At 27.2% G+C, this 24,085-nt stretch overlaps 2 protein-coding genes and 1 non-coding gene across 3 annotated transcripts; 1 reads left to right on the top strand and 2 right to left on the bottom strand.

The window, feature by feature from the left end:
• Nucleotides 1-1,489: 1,489 nt before the first annotated feature.
• Nucleotides 1,490-2,908, bottom strand: LOC107028033 (AT-hook motif nuclear-localized protein 23). The gene has a single exon (XM_015229085.2). It carries the CDS (start codon nucleotides 2,636-2,638, stop codon nucleotides 1,754-1,756), a length of 885 nt encoding a protein of 294 aa, XP_015084571.1. The 5' UTR covers nucleotides 2,639-2,908; the 3' UTR covers nucleotides 1,490-1,753.
• Nucleotides 2,909-6,821: 3,913 nt separating this feature from the next.
• Nucleotides 6,822-6,922, bottom strand: LOC114078497. Its single transcript, XR_003580178.1, has one exon. It is a non-coding gene; the product is annotated as a U6 spliceosomal RNA (small nuclear RNA).
• Nucleotides 6,923-22,165: 15,243 nt separating this feature from the next.
• On the top strand, nucleotides 22,166-23,480 carry LOC107028023 (zinc finger protein 10-like). Its single transcript, XM_015229072.2, has one exon. The coding sequence runs from the start codon at nucleotides 22,255-22,257 to the stop codon at nucleotides 23,071-23,073; it is 819 nt and encodes a 272-aa protein (XP_015084558.1). The 5' UTR covers nucleotides 22,166-22,254; the 3' UTR covers nucleotides 23,074-23,480.
• Nucleotides 23,481-24,085: the final 605 nt, after the last annotated feature.

Raw genomic sequence — 24,085 nt, 5'->3', positions numbered from 1 at the left:
CATAATAAGTTTTTCTTTTTTTACCTTCACAAGATAGACGCAAGATTACGTGCTCACCAGACTGCTCGACCTTGTGTGACTACTCTTTGATATCATAGAATGGGAAATTGTACAAGTAGAATATCATGATTAACAATATGTCTAGTATTTCTTAGTTGATGTATGATAATGACTTATTATAAAGAAAAATTGAGATTTTTCTGACATTTGGGTACCATGATAAGATAGACAAGTAGAAGCTAAAGTGCATCAATCATCAGAGATTTTAATTCAAAGTGTGACCTTGTAGTTCAAAATTATTTGTTGACACATATTGCCTCATCTCACTACATATATATATATATATGTCAGAAATCAAAGATTTTGAAGCAGAATTAAGGACAAATAAAATGAAAATTACATTGTCATGACTTTATGTTTGTGTTGGACTGGCATTTGGAAAAGGCTTCACCCATATTTCTGACCCTTTGGGTCTTAACCATCAATCTCGAGTCACATGTTCACCTGTTTCAATGGCCTTCAAATGAGGCATTAGAACATAGGCATGTGTTATGAGATCGATCTATAGTTTTTTCAATGTGAATTATATCGTCATTTTACAAGATGACGGTTTAATTTTTGTGGCCTGTGTAGAAGACATCAAAAAAAGACCTCCCAATGTTTGTATTTTTTCGTTTCAATAAAAAAAAAACATTATATTCTCGTATTGAACCATAACCACTAGCCTTTAACCACTTCATATAAATTCTACTGTTAATCAAAACATCGATACACTCAAGTTTGCAACTTATATAACATGTTAGAACAAACTATATCAAGAACACATTCCAGAAATGGGACAATTAAGATTGTTATTAACTACTTCGTACTTCATTATGTGATCAACTTGAAAAACACCAAGATTTAACAAAGAGGTCTTAAATTTTTCCTTTTAAAAATAATTTCTTTTGAGTGTTACATTTGAAAGACATGTACACTGTACTGTAAATATATATGTCACTCTCTTACAGTTTCAATTCAAAATGCTAATTCTTAAAAAGATTATAAGTACTGAGGAGAGTAACATTGTTTTCAGTAATGACCAGTGGGATCAAATTCCCAAAAATTAATTAGTACATCAAGATATTCAGCTCAAACATTAATGCAAGACATGTTTAAAAAAATATTTAAAAAAAAAGACATGTTATTACTTCTAGTGTAATAAAATTCCCAGAACACCTTTCATCCAACAAGAAGAATCTCAGCACATATATATATATATGGCATTCCTTTTTTAATTTAATCTTTTATTAGCATATGTATTATTTTTTAATAATAGCAATAATGTTCAATCATATAGATAGTGAAGACAAATCAACTAATTAAAATAAAAATATACCACTAAATTACTAATATAATTAAGAAAACAAAGGCATATAAATATAATTATTATAACAACTACGCCGTTTTTTTCCCTAGAGAATTAAACAAAGATGGATCAAAATATTGATTTCCCAAACCATATTTCTTTATAGAAAGTTTCCATAAAGAACATTAATTAAGATGACCAATTTCAGAATTCATAGAGTTACATGACCCCAAAATAACATACAAGACAAAAAAAAACAAAAAAACTCAAAATCTCTAGAACAAAGATGGTACACTAATTTAGCTGACCTTTTTTGATTCAAGAATCCCCATATTTCTTCATTGATCCAAATTAGGTTCCATTCTTGATTGATCAATATGAACAAGCTCGAATTCTGTGTCTGCACTAAACTCCAAAAGGTGGGCGAAGACCTGGATTCCCCACCCAACCATCAACAGAAGCAGATCCAGGATTTAAACAGTTAGGCATATTTAACGGTAGATTAAAAAAGGGAAGCCCAGGATTAGACGGGTCGGGAAAAGGGTTATTATTATTATTATTAATAACCCCATCACCACCACGACCATCACCACCATCAGAACCTTGTGTATTACCATCTTCCTCTAAAGGCAATCTTTCATAAGCAACATTAGTAAAAGATGAAGCTATTACAATAACTGGTCCAGCAGCCATCAACTCACCTACCACACTTCCTCCAACAACTTGTCCTTGTCCACCACCTAAAAAAATAGTCAAACTTGTTGCCCCTGGTGGTGCTGGTGGTGGTAAAAATGAACCACTTAGTGATAAAATCTCAAATCTCCCATTTAATGTAACAACCGATGAAGAACTATTATTACTATTATTATTACCACTATTTGCTGGTTGTCTTATACTTACATTAGTAACAATTCCACTTCCACTTAATATACAGATCCCACGTTGTCTTCGTCTAGCATACGATGATATACATTCAAATACATCACATCCATTACCAATTTCAAGTATGTGAGCTCGTAACGTATTCGCACTTTCCCTAGTGATAATAACCGGTGGCTTCGGTTTATTTTTGGACCCTGGAGGGCGACCCCTTGGTCTACGACCAACTAGGTCGCCCGGTCCAGATGAATTTCCACCAACTAGATCAAACGGATTGTTGTCGTGATGGTCATTTGAAAATGGATTGTTTTTTGTATTTTCATCGTGTTCGGATTGAATTTGGAGATTGAATTCAGGGTGATGAAGTTGATGAACGTAACGAGATGCACTACTTAAATCTAGACCAGCCATAATGACCAACAAAAAGAAAAAAAATAATTAAAAGAGTATACAACAGCAGGAAATTTTTTTATTTTTTTTTATAAAAAAAATATGTAAGGCTAGAAATTAAAATATGTTGGTGTGTGGGGGAGATTTTATTTTTAAAAAAAAATAAGAGTAAAAAAAATGAATATTTGAAAGAGGAGAAGAGAGGAACCCTAGATTTGAGAAAAGAAAAGAGGTGGTGGGAGGATTTGGTTGAGTGATAATAATAAGAGAAAGAAGGAAGAGAGGAAGACAAATTAAAGGCTTGTTGAACAAATGCACTCTTTCTTTCTCTCACCTCTAAAAAGTTTTATATATATACATAAAAAAATGATGGTGCTTAAAAATTATATGTTTAATCAACAAAAAAGTATTACTACTACCTGAGTTCCAAATTACCGTGGTAACAATAACATATTCAGTGTAGTTATATAATTGGAGTTTAAAAAGATGATATTTTCACATCCGAAGTAATTATGTGATTTTTTTGAATGTTGAGATATCAATAAATTTTTTTATCGTAAATTTTTTATATATCTTTCAATCATTTTAAATTTCTAATTATTTTAACTTATACTATTTTTTTACATAATTTATAAATATGTAAATATTATTTTAAAAAATTAAAAATTTTACATTAAAATATTATTCAAACAAAAATTTTTAAAAATAAAAAATACCACGAAAATTGAGACAGGCATACGTGTGTAACCTTCCTTTACCTTGTAAAGTAGAAATGATATTTAGATAGACTCTTTTCTATAAACTTTTGGGATTTATGGATAAAACATGTCGAGATATTCCTGTTGTTGAAAATTATGTCATTTAGCGTAATATTAGATGAGCAGAAAATTTGATTAAAAATTCAAAAAATTTAATAGTAATTTTTTATTGATTTTTTTTTCATTTTAATTAAAATATATTAAAGCTAAAAAAAAGAAATTTAAAAAGTAAAAATAACATATTGTGAAATATATTATTTTACTGTTCTTATCAAATTTTTGGCTAAATTTTCTACGAATCAAAAGGATTTTTCCATTAGAAAAATGATAATATTCCTATAAAATGTTATCGGTTTTTTCTTACTTATTGAGAAAGTCAATTTCTATACTTCTATGGAATTTTTTTTACAATATATATATTTTTTATGTTTCAATTAATCAAATATGAAAAAATTAAGAATTATCTATAGAAAAATATAGTTTTAAAAAAATTAAAAATTTCTACATAAAAATATCGTTCATTTTTTCATAGATTAAAAGAAAGTGTCTTGTGAAAGTTGATTGAGAGTAATATATATTTCTTGGGTTTGACGAAGAAACATAATTAGTTGGTAATTTTTTTCTTCTTATTAGTAGTTGGTAAATTATTGGGTTTGCGGTCTGTATTAGAGCCTTAACTATATTTAAATTATGCATAACAAAATCTATGAAATTTTTAAGTTGATTTTCTTTATAATTAAATCTCAAACTCGAGATCTCTGATTATGAATAAAGCATGTCATCTTGGGTAGTTGGTAAATTAAACTTGCATCTAAGCGCATTTGAAAATAGAGACAAAATTTTGACAATGAATTACGTTCGAGGACAAGTGGATCCTTGTAATAACAACGACTTTGTGCGAAGTCATTACATCTTCTCTTAAACAATCTTAATAATAGTTATATTCATGGTAATTTTACATTTAAAATGTGAAAAGAATAAACTATAAACAAATTTTATTTCTATCTCGTAAAACAGAATGACTATTTTAAAAAAAACTCAATTTATATAGGATATATCAAACTTGTATGAAAGTGAGCATATAAAAGTTTTTTTTGTAAAAAATGATATAACAAATAATTTTAGAAAGCATTATAAAAATATCAAAATAAATAAATAATAACAATAATAAAATAATATGATACTCGAAACAGACTTAGAAGACAAAATGTGGAAAGATTATGGAAGTGGTTAAAATATAATGTGTGAAAGAAGACCAAAGCATAGTCGTGTAATGTAAGTAAACATATATCTATCGTACTATCTTATTCTTAATTAGTTGATTCTTATTTTTCCAAAAAACGTTAGAAATCGTGTTATTATTTCTTCCTTTCTCTGTTGATACTTGTTCTGTTTTTTTTTCTTTTTTGGTTGAGAATTCATGAAGTTTTTCTAGATGTGAATATTAGGAAAAAAATTTTTATAATGAGAGTGTTTGAATTAATTTGTGCATTTTTTTTTCATTAAATCAAATATTATTATTTATTATATTCGTAATAAAGGATATATCAGCTTTAAATAATAAAGTTACGAGTTTAATGAGCTTTTGTCTCTATTAAAAATAGATCTTTATTTTCACTTCTCTCTTTGAAAATTTAAGGAATGATTTATCATTTAATTCTTAATTTAATTTTATTATTAGCTATAATTATTTCTCATTACATTTTCAATAAAAATAGATCTTTATTTTCATTTCTCTCTTTGAAAATTTAAGGAATGATTTATCATTTAATTCTTAATTTAATTTTATTATTAGCTATAATTATTTCTCATTACATTTTCAAAACGGTTAATCTGTTATATTCAATTAAAGATATAGTAAAATTATTGTTATACTCTCTCTGTCTATTTTTATTTGTTATGTTATGCTTTTCCAAAATTAATTTAATTAATTCTTAAAAATAAATTAAATTACGTTAATTTAATATTTTTTAAAAAAATTAAATATACAAAAATTATACAAATAATACTATAAAATATATTTTTACATATCAATATGATAAACATATACATCTTAAATTATTAATCAAAATTATTATAATTTAATTTTAAACGAGAGAGTAGTGTTTATTATAAACGAATAAAAATGGACACGAAATTGCTTTTTAGGAAGCCTATGATTTGGATATTTAAAGCAAGTTGTGTTAAAGTTGAAATGCCAATGTACTCGTTCAATTTAAGTACGGTTTATTTTGAATCGTCATGATTTTTTTCTTTGAAAGTAAATTATAAAAAATTAATTAACAATTTATGATATATTTTTTTATTATATTAATATGTAAAAATTTGTACTTAATAATATTTTTTATATAATTTTTGAATATCTAAATTTTTTTAAAATATCTAATTAATATAATCTAATTTAATTTTAAAAATTAATAAAATTAATTTTTAAAAATAAAAATATAACTAATAAAATTAGACGGAGAGAGTATTATGCATTTATTATAAATGAAACCTGAAGTAATTATTAATTAGCATATGTGTGGTTAGGGTTTAACATGAAGTTAATCATGGTTAAGGAGAACAAAGTTGACCAGATTTAAATGCAAAGCTGACAGAAAACGTGAAATCAGTGGGACCCATTATTATTATTAATTAATTAATTAATTAAAATAATAATTTGTCTAAATTAATTTTTAATGGCAAGTGGGAGATGGTGCAGCGGCTGGTGGGTCCTACTTTTGTCCTTATCCCAACACCCTGGCCGGCCATCTTTCTTAATTTCGCTTTTAATTAAATTAATTAATCAGTCAAAATTTTAATCACCAAACGTTTAACCCTAATCTTATGCCTTGTTTGGTTCTCCTAAAAATATAAAAAAAATTCAACTCGATACTTTTTTCTTCAACGAACACACACTCTTTGTCTTTGGACTTTTGTGTAATTCGTGCAAAAGTGGATAATATATTTTTAAAGGAATACTGTTACAAGTTATAACAAATTAAATTAAAAAAATTAAAGGTATTCAACTTAATATTTAATTGATATATGTTATTAAAAAAAAATATAGATAAACGTAAAAAATATTCTTCAGACGGAATACTAACTATTTCTTAATTCCTAAATTCAATATTATTATTTGATTCTTGTAATCATGAGTTCTTTTCTTTAATGTTCTTCTTTAATTATAATAGTATTTTCCATTAATTGTTTAGTTGATTAAATAATTACATAACGATAACGTTTCAGAAATTGGAGTGATAAGGTGAATAACATATTTATCTTACGCAAAGATATGTAATCTTTGTCCTATTTTTTTTTTTTTGGGATTAATAAGTTGGCCTAAAATAGCTACCACTTAATTAAATTTTAAAATTAATGATAGATTTATTTACCCAATATTAGTTTTCTATGGTTCAACTTCTATATGGTCTTGATTTTGACACTTAGAAGTAGAATAATGCTGTAGTTTATGAAGTTTCTCATACACTACATGTCATCCTCTTATAGGGGTCATGTTAATTTTTTCGGTATCATTTCAATTTTATTATATGTCCAAAGGAACAATTTCTCACACCCTTTAATTTCTAATATATATATATATATATATATATATATATATAAAAACTAATAGATTTTCTTATATATATAAAAATGTTATAGATTTTAAACTCAAACCGTGACACATTGAAATATGGTTGGAGAGTAAGTAATGGTCCTAAATTTCGATATACATCATATTTATGAATTATGAATTGCTTATTTGACAGTATTATATAAGATTTGAAGATATTCTTTTTAATAATTTTTATAAATTATGAAATTTCTATATATATAAAAGAAATTATGTGTTCAAACAAAATTTTAATTTTAAAATTAATATAATTTTAAATAAATCATATTCAAATAGAACTCTAAATAAGATGATCACACGTTTCAATAGACATGATCTCACCAAAAATAATTTTAGAAAAGGGAAAAGAACAACCTGTAAGCACATTGCAAAGTTAGGAGTCTTAACTCGTAAGTGGACTGAATTATGTTTTTTTTGTTTGTTTAAGACTTAACTAGGTCTAAAGTTGAATGTGAACAACTAGCCATATGAACCCATTATGGTACTAAAAAAAGGTTGTCTGTCATAATAGGAGGCAAACTTAGGTTTCATGTATGATAGAAACTGATATTTATATTTTTTAATTTCGGGTGTAGATATAAATAGATAGATAAAGTATTGAAACGTTTCAATAAGAGTGTTGACCATTATTGTTACGTAAAGAAATTAAAATTCATGAAGTTTTCTGATTCATTGGATATTGCCCTACTATTGAATCCTTTGTCAATTACTACTTAAAACAATACATGAAATGTTTGTTGTCTGTATAATGAGTACTTCTTTTACTCACTCATGTTTTTCTATTAATTGAAGTCAAACATGTCCAAATATTCCATGCTTTGACACACTCCTAAGACCTTAATAGAGTTATACAAACAAAAAATAGATTGTCTATGTATATACATAGAAGGAAAAGTTAGAATTATTGACAAACAAGTTCATCTACTCTTGGTTTGTGAATTGTTGCCCAAATCTTACCTCTGCTCATTATAGAATGTTCATTCGAAAGACAAAAAAGACTGTCAGATATTGTGAATTTTTCTGAAATATCAAGTTAAATTATTTTTCTTCTACATATTTGGTGATGATTAGATTAGTAAATGAATTAATATAATAACATTCCTAACTTCCAATATACAAGCTTCATCTTACATTTGACTAAGTTTTTGTATTATAATTAAGATAGTTATTTTTGAATAATCTAAACCTAGCTATTGCATTTGTCAATCTTCTTTTTAAAATAAATTATTTTCTCTGTTTAATTTTAAAAATGGATTAAGTCAAAAAGATTTCTCAAACATAAGTCAGACAATTGTTTTCTTCCTTGTGAAGGCCAAGTGATCAAGATATATATTGATTTTTTTCTTCATTTTTTCATTTTTTTTAATATTATTCATACAAATAATAAATATTGATTAATTAGATAGAAAACTTAAATAAAAAGTACACATAAATAGAAGAAATCTTTATTGAAAAGAATTTAACATTATAAATAATTGAAGATAATAAATAAGAATATAATTGTCAAAACGGTCAGTAATTTCTTTTTTAATTGTGAATGGACTAGTAGAATCCGATACATTCTTTTCTTAATTATGAAATGGGCATTGTTTCAATTTTGTTAAATTGCTTTGATTTATTCTTTTTAAATCGTTTAATGAGAATAATCTTTTCCTTCGATATAAAAACTAAAAAGTAAAACTCACGTACTATATGCTTTTTAATACTATTTTTACTTGAAGATTTGGGACAGAGAATCCAAAATGTCAAATCGAAAATTGAAAAAAAACTCATCTACTTTTGTCTTATCTTTTCTCCTACTACTATCACTTTGTCTTTATCCTTCATCTTCTCTACACTTACTAACTTTTCCCTTCGATTTTCCAAAGGACAAAGCCACATTTCCCATCATAATAATAGAAAGCAAAAAAAAAAAAAAAGGTGATATTTTATGAAAAAATTTACATCAATAAAAATAAGTACATAAAATACTATTTCCTCCATTTAATTTATATGACTAAGTTTAGAATATCATAATAAAATTAATTAAGTTTTTTGTGCATTTAATTATATAATTTTTAATTTTTTGGAAAATTACTCCCTCCGAAAGTTTTAAACATATTATAATTCGTAATAGTTAACAATTTAAAATTTTTGAAAAAAATTGTGGATTGAAACAAATATTATTAGACTCAAATAGTAATTAAGATGAACTTTTTTTATTACTCAAATGATAAGCACTTTTCACCTCAAACATTAAAAGATATGGGTTCGAAACATCGAATTATAAAGATAACAAAACAAATGGAAGCTAAGGGATACAAAAAGATAAACAAGTTTGAATTTGAATTCTTAGGCTCGACTAATTTGAATTGATCTCGTACAAAAAGTTTCACTTAAAACTTGTTTCGATGGTTGTTAATTGTTGTATTATATTATTGGTTTAAATTATTATTTATTTGATTATTATTTAGATTTAATAATATTGTATTATTGAATTCATCGTTAAGTATCAACAAAAGACTCTCATTGTAGATAACATCTGATTTGATGTAATCGTTTCATTATCTTATTTATTTTTCTCATTTTGTTATATTTTGTACTCAACTTTTTTTTAGTAAGTTTATTATTCTAATTATATTATATATAATATATCAAAATATTGTATTTATCAAAATAATATAATATTATATCATTATATACTATGATACAATACCATACAAATTAATAGATATAACCATTGAATTAGATTATTGATTTCAACTTAAACACACTATTTACTAGACGACAAAATTATATACACGCATTAAAATTTTAATGAAGAATATATTTCTTTTAAATCACAAAATGAATGATATATTTATCCTTTTATAACCAATTAAAGGATGCACGTGGGATCCCCTAGCTATCTGGCACGAGGCTTTTAATTTTGGGTCAAATACCATTTCTTGAGCCCTTAAAACTCGGGGGTCCTCTCCCACCTACCCTCCCTACTTCTTTTACTCTCTTATGCCACGCGTGACTCATACTCTCTCTCACGCTCCGATCGGATGTGGAACGGTGATGAGCCGATTCATTAATAGACTATGGCCAAAGTTTATACTTTTGATATAAACATTATTTTCTTGATTGTGGTAGGCAATGTACGCCTCTAGTGTATATTGATATTTGTGCGTTCTGAACGTTGACATGTGGACTCTTTATTCGATCCGTTTTGAAATACGGACCTTAGGAGATAAGTATACAAGGACAAGTAATTTTCTCTTAGGAAAATGTCCCGTTTAGGTAGAAAGCAAAGCAAAAGAGAGAGAATTTTTTGTCCATATTCTTCTTGCTTATGGCTAATAATAATGCTTCAATTAGCTAATTAAACATATTATTTGAAAAGAAAAACAATATACAACAATAATCAAATAATATAGTGCCACTAAGGGCCCGTTTGGATGGGCTTAATAAAAGCAGCTTAAAAAAAGTACTTTTGAAAGTGCTGAAATTTATTTTTAAAATAAGCAGTTATGTGTTTGGATAAAAGTGCTGAAGTTGCTATGCCAAACGTGAAAAGGGAAAGATGGAAGAAAGAGATGTTAGGGTTATGTGGGTAATTTGGAGATTGTATAAAAATATTAAGGGCAAAAAGATAAAAATATGATTAACTTAAAACAGCTTAAAAGCTAAAAAAAAAAAAGCACCCCTACCCCAGCTTTTAACTTTTGGCTTAAATAATTTTTTTTTAACTTAAAATAAGTTATTTTGAGTCTTGACAAACAGCTAAATAAGTTAAAAATCAGCTTTTAAGTCAGTTTGACCAGCTTTTAAGCTAATCCAAACAGGCTCTAAAATGTTTGAGGACCCTTGACTTTCTTGATTGATTTTGTCATTTTTGAAGATCCTCCCACCAACTCCCTCTATTTTTTCACGTCTCCATCACATCAACTAAATAAGGTACACAAAGATGGGTGGGGGTGGGAGTAGTGAGAAATGTTCATAGATTTTTTTTTATCGTAATATTTGATCGATATAGATAGCTGATTAAAGTTATGTACAGGAGATCTAAAGCTTTAATTTTATTGACTTTGAATCAAAAAGTCGTCTTCGAAAATGATTGTAAGTAGGACGCAAACCATGGACAATGCAAAATTTAGGAACAAGTTGCCCATACATCTTGAGCTCAAGGTTTTATTGATCAACACTATCCCCTATGGCTATTTTTTTTGTTGATAATCATTACTTCTCTGGTTTCTTTAACATATTTTTGATTCTTTTTACATGTTTTTGAACATACATTCTTTTCAAGGAGTACGGAAACACTATTTTGATTTTTGATGATATAATCCAATGTTTTTTGTAGTCCCTATCTTTGCGAAATCTAGAGGTGTGCAAATTTTGGTTTAATAGTAAATTGTATGTGGAAAAAATGTTATTTATTAGTTTATTGACATTGCATTTTGGTCTAACGATTTGAAAATATTCCGTGTACACATTTATTATTTATAATCAATTTCAACACTTATAATTTAATATATAACTAATTATTTATAAAATTAATGAGTTAATTCAAACAGGCATAGCTTTTTCTTGTAGCTATTTATTTGTTTATTATGGTTATCAAGTACTTGTTGTTTTTACTTTTAAGTTTTAATTATTGTTTCACCTATGTGGAGAATATTATTTACGGTCAAATGCATCTTTTAAGCTTCCATCTTCATTAATTATTCGCAACTTGTATTCATAGACATTTTATTTTAGTGGTTGACAAATAAAAAAACTATAAATTAGAAGATTACTTCTCATTAATTATTTTTAAAATCGTACTTTCTTAACGAATTAAATATCACAGGAGAAAATTTATACTATTGGGTTAAAATAAACATAAGGTTCGAAGACATTCTTAAAGAATTGGATATTATGAATTAACGTACTAAAAGTACAACAATGTCATTATTAACTTTAGTGCAAGATTTTAGGACTTCAAAAACAATATAGTGAACGTCTTTTAATATGCACTCAATTAAATATATTGTTGTTATATACAAAGCATAAAAATAAGAAAATACATACAAATTTTTATAGTTAAGAGACAAATTGTATGTAAAAAAACACGTAATAAACTCATTATTTTGATAATAATAACATTATATTAATATATAAACTCGTAACTGTTACTCTTTTGATACACGTAAAACTAATCCATAAAATTCAATATAATAGCCCATATGCAAGTCCCCTAGAGCAACTTGGGTAAAAAAATACACGACAAAAATTATATTTATAACTTCTCATTTAAGAAATCATTTGTCCGATCAATAAAATCACCTTAGAAATATATTTAAAAAAAAAAAGAAAAGGAAAGCAATATTCTTATTTTTCTTTCCAAAGTGGTCACATGCAATGTAAGAAAATGTGCTAATTTGTCGTTACATACTTTGATTAAAGTACTAATATACCAACGACAAAAAAATTTGATAATCACAATTGATAACTTTATAAACACTATTCCTAATAGCAACTTGTCGTATATTGGACTTTAAAGAAGTCATTAACCGTCTGTAGTTGATAATTAAAATCCGATGGACCCACAAACTTTTATAAATTATTCTTAATTGAATATTAAGTTGTTAATCGAGTTAAGTAATAATAAGTAGTATGAACATTTAGTGCAAATAGTTTTCTTTTTTCGTCTTATTTTGGTAATTCTTGAGGATAAGAGTTGGTTCAACAAAACAAAGAAAATGGATAAAGTTAGTAACCAACTTAAACTTGATCCAAAAAAAAAAAAAAAGGGAAAATGCATAAGTACCCTCTTATTCTATATTCTAAATTCCAGAGATATATTTATATTATATTAAGGTCTTATTATCCCCTGAACTTATTTTATAAATAATTTTCTATTCCTTTTAGGCCTACGTGACACTAGTTTGAAAGAAAAAATCAATCAGCATTGGGCCCACAAGATAGTACCATGTAAGCTGAAAAGGGGTAGAAAATTATTAATAAAATAAGTTCAGGGGTAATAGGACATTAGTATAGTATATATTGTCTATGAAATTTCGGAAATAGGTTGAGTGGGTACTTGTGCATTATCCCAATTTTTTTTTTGATATTATAGATGACGCAATAGAATAAACATAATTTTTTTCACTATTTCGTAATTACAGATCTAATAATCCTTTTTTTTTATAATCCATCAATAAATAAAATTACCGGTAAAAGACAACTTTCACATATAGCAAACAAAAAATTCCTATTTGTATGCTATAACAAAGTTTGCATAATTACGCTCCAAGCAAACATATAACTGTATAATTCGCTATACATATACAACTGTATAATTCGCTGGCCTAAATTGTACAATTTGCTGGCCTCGCTATACATTTACAATTGTATGACTCGATGGCCTAGATTGTATAATTCGCAGACCTATTTCACTGCAATTGTATAATTCGATGGCCTATTTCGCTGCAATATGTGTATAAATTTTGCTTTGCATACAATTGAATCGAAGTAAAATGTTTGTGTATCGTATAATTATGAGTGTATAGGAAGAAGATATATGTTTTTCTCTCGCTTTATACAAAAATAAAAACACAATTTATACACTTCTATTGTATAAAGCGAGAGAAAATTGTATTTCACTGCAATTGTATAATTCGCAGACCTTTTTCGCTGCGATATTTGTATAAAATTTGCATTTGTATACAATTGAATCGAAGTAAAATGTTTGTAAATTGTATAATTAAGTGTATAACACGAAGATATATGTTTTTGCATGTGTATAAATAATTTTCTCTCACTTTATACAAAATAGAAACATAATTTATACACTTCTGTTGCATAAAGCGAGAGAGGCGAGCAGAGGGAAAGTGGCGAGCGAGAGTTTTGAAAGAGAGGCGACTGACAAACTTTGACAAACGTTTGCTATGGGGTACAATTAAATAAAACAGTAGCTACTCTATTTATTTTAGGTTATTAGTTTGCTATTATATACAATTATCCCGATTTATTATTTAGCTATAGAATATTATATTTGTTTTTCTAATTTTTGTTTAATAATGTGATCTTAATGATTAACGTACATGTTAGATTAATACTTTATTTCACAATAATTCTTTAATTATTCATTTCCTAAAATTTAAAAAATGCCGGTTAACGCAACCAAAAATAAAAATTGTAATAATGTAATGAACACACATACTTCAAGGTACTAAGATTTTGCAGCCACATATTATTTTCTATAAATAAACGAGTGAACAAAAATTAAAGACTCGAATATTTAAATAATTTCAATAACTCTAAGTACTTTTCTAATTAAAAAATGTCTAATCTATGTACATTTAACCTCGGATGATCTTTTATTTAGTCATATCGGTTAATCATAAGCACTTTATACACACGAAACATAATTAATTATTGAATTACTATATTCTATTTCCTTTTAAAAAATAAAATAAAAGAAGACTTACTTAGATCCATCGTTATTATTTATAATTCTGGCCATGTTCTTTTTGTAGTTTATTTATTAATTGATGTGGTTCTAATATTTATTAAATGTCCCTTCTCTTTTTTTTTTTTTTTTGGTATATACAGCTTCTACATTGTGCAGTAAAATTATATTTTTTTTATAAAAGCCACAAAGTCAAAGTCAAATACTATAAAATTATATTGATTTTATAGAAGTTGAAAATTTTGCACGATATATTAGTTTAAAAGAAAGTTTCATTATAATATTGGACAGAAATGCATCAAAAGAAAGAAAAGTAAATTGAATTAATTTTTTAATTTGTCGACCAATATCTTGACTCTAGAATTTTTTACTTAATGGATATTTTTTTAAAAAAAATATTTTATTTTTTAAAGAAATGAGAAAATAAAATCATAATATATTACACCCTCCATCCTTATTTTAAACTGATACTATTGCCATCTTACTCTAAAAGTCATTATTTAACTTTTCTCCGTAGATACATAAATTATATCCAATTATACATAGTTACTTAAATGATATACATGAATTATGCCTATATTATATATTTATAAGCTATTTTAAGTTACAGTTATATATACGAATGTCTAATTAATTTTTTCGATCCTTTAAAAGGTACTGCTAAGAGGAAAATAAATTTATCTCTCATATATATTTCTTTTTTTAAAAAGGAATATATAGCCACAAAATTACTCTAATATATCTGGTAGTTAATTTAATTCAAAGTTAATTATATCATTAGAGTCCATTAGCTACAAATTAATGTAAAAACAGACTAAGATATGCTAATGATGCTGTCTCAACTTCAAATTTTGTAATTGAAAAAATCATTTGAGAAAAATATAATTTGTTTTGCCCTATGATCTGGTATGTTTTTTATTATTTTTTTTGTAGTTGCAGAAATTACTCAAGATATTTTGTAGTATTTGTGACCTGAAAGAAAAAGAATTTAAAATGTAGTTTCCAATCCAAGGCCCGTGGCTCGTATTGGGCCGGGCCCGAACATAAATACTTGCCCAAAAACTTAAGGAAAAATTACATGAATTAATACATTTTTAAAAATAATTACTGATTTTAACGATACTTTTTGTTTATTACCATTTGTAGCAATACTGTGATAAATCTGTAATATGAATTAAAAGTGAATTATGTATGCAATATATTTGAATTATAATTGTTTTTGAAATATCTTATGTTTGTTTGGTAAAAAATTGTTACATTGTATTATAAGTGTATTAAAATGTATGATAAATGCATTATCCATCATTAAGACTTGTATTATATGTGAATAATAAATTGTTCTTTGTAATATGCATTAAACTTGTATTATAAATGAATTAAAAGTGATTAAGTGAAAAACATGTTATTGCTATAAAAGGTAAATATTTTTTTATAATAGTATATTTATGTAAGTTACCCAAAACTTAATTTCCAAGAAAATGGCGTGAATTATATATCAATATATTCGATGCATCGAGAGGATTTCCTGTATAATTTTTTTTATTAGTTTAGAGGTGATTTTGAGTTGATCGAGATTGAATAGTCCGTGTATACTTTGTGTGTAGCTAGTGTATGCTTCTTATATACTTAAGTTATATGCAACTTTTTGAGCGTATTATGATGTATATTTCGTAGACATTTGAACATTCAATATGAAATCATGAGATGAAATCAAACTTTTGAATTGCAATTTCTCGTTGGTTTCATCTCATGATTTCATACCTTGAGATGAAAATTCTGAATTCCCAAAAATCACGAACCACAAGTCTATATTTGGTAAAAACAACTATATATATAATCTAAGATTGTTTAGAGGAGATTTGAGTTGGTAAGGATTGGAAAAAACCAACTCTTTGAGGAAGATGAATTATTGCAAAATATAAAACAATATTTATGGATCTATATACATCTCTAATACACAATTATACATTATATATACAATATTATATATTATTTATAAAATATTGATACATAGTTTATTTAATATCTTTTTTATGTAAGAAATGTGCTATTTATTGTCTTGCAATTAGAGTTAGTTGAACTAAACAAATATCTTAAATTAATGCCGGGCAGCTACATATGTGGAGGAATTGACAAGAAGTACAAAAGTTATATACAATTTTACTTCCCCTTTGTAACAATATCCATTAAACGACACCAAATTATGTATTGGGCTTCAACTAAAGCCCAAATCAAATGACATATAATGTATATGGGTAAATAATACAAAATTTATTAGCTTAGTAGCTAATTATCTTTCTTTTTGTGAGTTTGTTATATTGTGAGAATACTAACATAATTCGCAGATACATGTACATGGGCATATTAATCAGTTATGTATATAATAAAGTGTATTTAAATAAGGAATGTAACTGAAATGCATAATGCATAATTTAATGAGGAAATCACATGTGATTCAACTTTTTGGAGTATCTCGAGATATCACAACTACTTAAAAATTCAAAATATTCGAATTTCTTTCAAAAAGATATTTGAAAGTCAGAAAACTTATTCTTCTCCAAAATTCTTCTGCGATAATTTTTATAAACTTTTTTTGATTCAACAATGTCGATTGTCATTGTGTTGCTACGAATCATGTATTTGGAATACATGTATAATTTATCAGATACAACTTATACATACTTGAGTATATGTATAGTGACAGATACATATAATAAAAAAAATTTCATCAAAGTTATTGTTTGTGCCCTATTCATAAATCTTAACCTATACATGTGTATACCTTGCAAATACATAAAAATCTACTTCAAATACACCAGTAAAATCATATGTATTTGCTTGGATTACACAAGCTCATTGGTCTGAAAGCTTCGAGCTGATTACCTCATATTACACAATCTTAATTTATTATGTATTACATCAAAAATCACATGTATATTATCCATTTATCGTGTGATTTTTTTTTGTTATTTATCGGATTTCAATACCCACATTGACGTCTGAGTAATAAATAGGTCACATGTTTCGGATTAATTTTGCTAACCCTAGATATACATATTAATCCAGTCTATTAGGGAGCTATTCTTATCATTGAAATTTTTAAGAATGTATTATTCATGATTCCATAGTTGAATCGATAATATCAAGATCCAACTAATTGTGTCTATCATGTTAATTTCGTTATACTTACATATGTATCAAGATCCAACTAATTGTGTCTATCATGTTAATTTCGTTATACTTACATATGTACCACTATTGCTTATGTCTATTCTAAATGCATTGAACTAATTCTATCGATATGATATATATTATTAAAAATAATTATTTTACACTAAAAGAATATTCACTGGTTTATTTTATAGACATTTTACTATAGTGAGTGAGAAAAAAAATGTTCAGTGACTATTCTAAATATTTCAACGGAAATTGTTTTAGATTCTGCTTTATCACAATAAGCTGATTCAATGGAAATTGGGTAAAAAAATAATATGTTATAGCATAAATTTTTCACAGATTCGCGATGAAAAAACACCCTCTGGTTCTATTAGTGTACAAATTCGAATTTTGTTAAAATTATTCATAAAAACAAGGGAAAATTGTATATAATAGCAAATTAATAACCTAAAATAAATGGAGTAACTAGGGTTTGATTTAATTGTGCTTCATAGCAAACGTTTGCAAAAAATTGCCAGCGCCTCTCTCCCAAATATCTCGCTCGCCACTCTCCTCCAATCTCTCGCTCGCTTCCTCACTTTTTATACAAACACAAGTGTATAAAAATTGTTTCTAATTGTATAAAGCAGAGAAAATTGTATAAATATATGTATTTTTGTTCCCCTCTCTCCCCTCTTCCAGATCTCGCTCGCCACTCTCCCAAATCTCGCTTGCCACCCTCGCCTTTCTCACTTATACAAACAGAAGCAAAATGTATAAATTGCGTTACTGTTTGTATAAAGCGTGAGAAAATTGTATATACACATGCAATTACATATATTTTCGTCCTGTACACTTATAATTATACAATAAAAATACTCCCCTGCCCAGTTTCTTTGAAATGGTAGGGAATTTTAGAAAATATGAAAACAAAAATTGTGTAGTTAAGTAATTTTTCCTTTTAAAAATGACAACTTTCACATATAGCAAATAAAAAATTATTACTTTTATTTTTTGTTCTTATTTCTTCTTTCTTTTTAACAAAAATTTGTGGGTCAAAGTATCTTTTGACTATGAATTAACTTTGCAAGATCAAGGTTTATGAAACCTTTGTCTTGTCGAACATAAATTATGTAAATTATCTAATTCGAAAAACATAAATTCAGAGAACTGTTACCTTATCTAACATAAGTTGTGTAATATCTAATTCACAAGGCATAATTTTACAAAAAAATTGTTTTTTCGGGCAAATGTTATGTAGGAATTAAGGTATAATTTTATAGGTTTTAAAACGACATAAATTTTATAGGAACTAAATCATTTTTAAAAGGGAAAATTGTATGTAATAGCAAACTAATACTCTAAAATAAATGGAGTAGTTAGGGTTTGATTTAATTGTGCTCCATAGCAAACATTTGTAAAAAATTGCCAGGCGCCTCTCTCCCAAATATCTCGCTTGCCACTCTCCTCCAATCTCTCGCTCGCTTCCTCACTTTTTATACAAACACAAGTGTATAAAAATTGTTTCTAATTGTATAAAGCAGAGAAAATTGTATAAATACATATATTTTTGTTCCCCTCTCTCCTCTCCCAAATCTCGCTCGCCACCCTCGCCTTTCTCACTTATACAAACAAAAGCGAAATGTATAAATTGCGTTTCTGTTTGTATAAAGCGTGAGAAAATTGTATATACACATGCAAGTACATATATTTTCGTCATATACACTTATAATTATACAATAAAAATATTTACCTGCCCAGTTTCTTTTGCCTTTCTCTCTTTCTCGTTATATACAATTTTCAAATTGTATCTAATTTCTCTCTTTTTCGTTTTATACAATTCGATTCAACTGTATATTCCTTGTCAAGTCTCTTTTGTCTTTCTCTCTTTCTCATTTTATACAAATTCAAATTGTATATAATCGTTCTATACACTTATAATATTACAANACAAATTCAAATTGTATATAATCATTCTATACACTTATAATAATACAATTCATTTTATACACTTTGTTTTTATACAATTCTCTGTCCAAGTGTCTTTCTCTTTCTTGTTTTATACACTTCGTTTTATACAATTTGCTTCAAGTGTATATGTATAACGAATTATGCAGTTTCTATGTTTGCTATGGAGCGCAATTATGCAAACTTTGCTATAGCATACAAATATGAATTTTTTATTGAAAAAATAACTTAAATACACAACTATAATTTTTATATTCTCTAATTTTCCCTACTTCNAGCGCAATTATGCAAACTTTGTTATAGCATACAAATATGAATTTTTTATTTGCTATATGTGAAATTTGCCCTAAAAACAATCACAATTTATATAGTATTGATAAAAGAAACTTTGGTACTTACTAGAAACTAAAGGCTAAAAAGGAAAGTACGTATTTGTGTTGAAGTAAGTACAATAAATTACACATTAAATTTGTTTAAGTCGAGGATTGTGCATATAATATAAAATATCGTGTTTTCGAAAAAAAATAAATAAATTGAAAATTGATTAAAAAAATATATTTATATTTTACTAGGAAGATTAGCTAGCTGCAACCTAGAAACCTGGTAGTTATGTTGAAACGATGTAAACAAGGGAATTGAGAAGTATCTAAGTAAGATTATTGGAGTATTATTTGATTTATTTCTCCTAGGCCAAAAACAAGATGTAAATATCTATGAAATTTCATCAATTAAGACAGCGATTAATTTAATCTCTTGTATTATCTTTTTTTTTTTTTTCATTTCATCGAAATGGACAGCTAATTAAGTACGGGTTATTTTTCCATTTTTTAATTGCTAGTACAAATATTTAATTTACTAATAATGTTATTCTTCTTATTTTCTACGAGAAGCACACAATATGGACAATTAGGAAGCAAACAATATAAGGGATATGAAATAAGAAAGAAAAAGTTTATGATATAATTGTAGTACTTAACTACAAAGTTGTTAATACATCCATCTTTGAAATGTGTATAGCAAAATCATGCTTCCATGTAATAAATACATAAGATTTATGTGTGATGAACTCAACTGAAAAATGTATAAGGGTCAGTTTTGAAAGATTTCTCATTTAGCTTAATCAACTCGATTATATTTAGGAATGTCAAACATTCAAATTAAGTTTGATAATTTTGAGTATTTTAACACATGGATAAGTTGATTGATGACAAATTTATATTTACTTATAGGTCCTTGATAAGAAAAAAATGAAGCAAAATATATGAAAAGAATAAAACATGACACTAAAAAGTGGATGTTTTAAATACGTCCATGTAACACGATAATATCAAAGCTGGTAATTTACTAGTAAGTAGTAACGATCGATTGATACCATTTCAAATCCAAAAGACAAAAATGTGAATTTATTAATTACTTATTGCTGCTTAATCCCTTTTGGTTATTTTAATTTATCAATTTAATCAGCAAGTTAAATTTAAAATACTTTTGATTTTAGAAAACTAGAAATTGTACCTGAGGATGGTACTTTGATGGAAGATTTTAGGTTCAAATCGATGTGAGATTTGCGAAGGTACATTGCGATATCGATACAATATATCTGCTAGACTATTTTTAAAAAAATATTCAGATGTTAGTCTTAACTCTTATCCTATCATGTTCAAAAAATAAATCATTTGATGATCCTAATTTTTGCACGTAACACCTGCTGAAGTTCCTCTTATATTTATTTTGAACTTTAAATCAAAAGGTATAAACCTCAACGAGACATCCTTCTTTGTTATAATTACTAGAGCGGTCGACATCATATATTAAATGTAATATTATTCATATCTATAACTTTTACTATAAATAACATTTTCATAAGAAAGTACCAAGTGGAACAATAGAAGGAAGCATATTTTTTTTATTTTTTTTAGGGGTGGTCTCTTTATTTGACAATGAAATTGACAAATATGTATTTAAATATAATTGGTCCGTGCAAAATGAAGTAATTAATGACAGTTAAATGGCAATAGACAAATAAAGCAAGTGAGTTGTTTCTCAAACAAGCCCCATGTACCTTGTCCTAAAAATTTAGACCAAGTCACATCATAAAATTTGTAGAGATTTCATTCCATGACAAAGACTTAATTACAATTTTAATTAACATCATTTCGGTTAATCCAATAAATTCCTTTAATTTCCTCCTGGTCAAAATCAATAGCTACCGTATGAGTCAAGAGGCAAGTAAATTGCTTGGGGGCGGATCTAGAATTCTGCTTATGATTTCATATGAACTTTATAGCTTTTCGTTTAAATTTGTTATATATTTCAAAGAATTTTACGGAGGTCGTTATAGAAATCTGTATATTTCAAATTCTGAATCTGGATGTTCATATTGTTATGACCTTCCATCCTTTTATTGTTTAGTGTGAATTATCCCTTCGAGAAGCAGAGAAGAAATGAAGGACGTTAAAGACCAAGTATTCTACAAATTAAAGATTAGAGTTACTAATTATTAATTAATCAAGTGCAAAAATTTATTTAATTTTCTAATCTTTGTCTTGATGACTAAGTTCCAACTATGTACTTGTAAACATTGTAGATATCTTCAGTGTAGCTAGGGTTTTTTGTCCCTATTTTCCCTCACTCATAAGCCCATCCTCTATTTAACCCTTTCATCATTTCTTCCACATCATAACTCTTATCACCCTATATATAAAAATAATATTTGTGTATTATGGCTGCTGAACTTGGGATTCTGTCTTCGACTCAACTCCAAAAACTGGCTCAATCCCAAGAACAACAATTGTCATCACCCCAACCACCATTCAATCCTGACTCTGTCACTGACTGTTGGATGTGGAACGCTAAGCAAGCAACTCAGGATGACGATGATTCGTGGGAAGTTAGAGCATTTGAGGAAGACACAGGCAATGCCATGGGCACCACTTGGCCACCAAGGTCCTATACTTGCACCTTTTGTAGGAGAGAATTCCGGTCAGCTCAAGCCCTAGGTGGACACATGAATGTTCACCGTCGCGACCGTGCTAGGCTCCACCAAGCTCCACCACAATATGCTTCAAATAGCATCCACAACCACAATCACAACCACAACCACATTTCTTCACAAAATTCTAATTCCACTTTCCTAATTCCAACTCAAGAATTTGTAACAAATGGTGGACTTTGTCTTTTATACTCCTTGCCTAACCCTAGTAACACTCATATCTTCAATAACCCCACATCAAGAAAATCTTGTACTATGAATACCAATTCATCATCCTCTAGTACTCTTAATCTCTCAATCTCACCATATCCAACAAATAACAATTTGATGTCTCCAACTACTCCATACCCTACTCCTACATCTCTAAACTTCCCAATAAATAAGCCTAATCCAAGAATTTGTAACACTAGTAATGATGATAATAATAATAATAACAACCATGATTATGGTAGCAACAAGAGGGATTCACTCATTGAAGATGAACTTGATCTCGAGCTTCGACTAGGATGGAGATCATCATCCTCAACAACAACAACATCTTCACCATAAACACACAAGTCGAATATCGATCATATACATGTTGTGGTTAATTAATTAATTAATTAATTAATTTCCCTAGACTCAAATTTCCTTTTTTTATATATGGATTGATTAATTTGTTTTTGTGTGAATTGCAATATGCTCTATTAATTGAAGCAAATTGAGTGAATAGGCAAGAAGAAGTAGAAGAAAAGAGCAAGTTGTAAATTTAAAAGAAATGAAGGGTTAAGTGTGATAATAATTAAAAAAATGTGTCATATTTGATTAATTGATAAAAAAAAAATTAATTTGGCTAGGGTTGGAGTGCGAGCTAGACTGTAAAAAAGAGCTTTGCAGTGCAGTGTCATTTTCTAGTTTGCTCATTTCTAAAGACAACATATATTTCCGTGGGGATTATTGTATCTGTCATGTTACCACTCTTTATTGCTGCATTTATGTTGTCTCTCATCAATACATACTCTTTTCGTTTTATTTTAACTGTCGTTTTAATTTTTTTATGCCCTTATTAACACAAATAATAAACGTTTCAAAATAAATGATGTTTTTAAGTCGGGCACACTTCTTAAGCAAACTACTCATTCCTAAAATGTAAGATAGTGTTTTTTTTTGGTACTAACTTACCTTTAATAAATACCTTTTAAATAAATGTAATTTCTCTTTAGGATCATCTCTTCTGCACTTAAATTGTAAATATGTTCCTGATCTATAAAGAATTCATATCGTATATTTGATTGTAAAAGTCTAAATCAGTTAAGGGTAATTAATTTAGTGGACAACATTGTTTGCTGTTTCGTCAAAATTCTAAATTTTTTAGGAGCTAGTTGATTTAGTAGGCAGTGTGATAACTGCTTAGTCATATTCTAAGTTGTACAGTGGTAATAACATATTGGGTAGTGTGGTATCTGCTTAAGCTCGTTAAGTAATAGAGACGTTACTTAGTTGTGGAATTAATAGCTTTTTCTCACTTGGCAGTAACTGCGTTTCACTTTTGCTTGAAGAGATTAGTGAAAATAGTTGAAAA

This window comes from Solanum pennellii, chromosome 8 (assembly GCF_001406875.1).
Source record: "Solanum pennellii chromosome 8, SPENNV200".
Lineage (NCBI taxonomy): Eukaryota > Viridiplantae > Streptophyta > Magnoliopsida > Solanales > Solanaceae > Solanum > Solanum pennellii.
Note: the sequence above shows the minus strand (reverse complement) of the source record. Positions and strands in the feature narration are given on the sequence as shown.

Bases quoted from the DNA above. Each gene is read 5' to 3' on its own strand.
- LOC107028033 (XM_015229085.2), bottom strand. From the start codon at position 2,638: ATGGCTGGTCTAGATTTAAGTAGTGCATCTCGTTACGTTCATCAACTT.
- LOC107028023 (XM_015229072.2), top strand. From the start codon at position 22,255: ATGGCTGCTGAACTTGGGATTCTGTCTTCGACTCAACTCCAAAAACTG.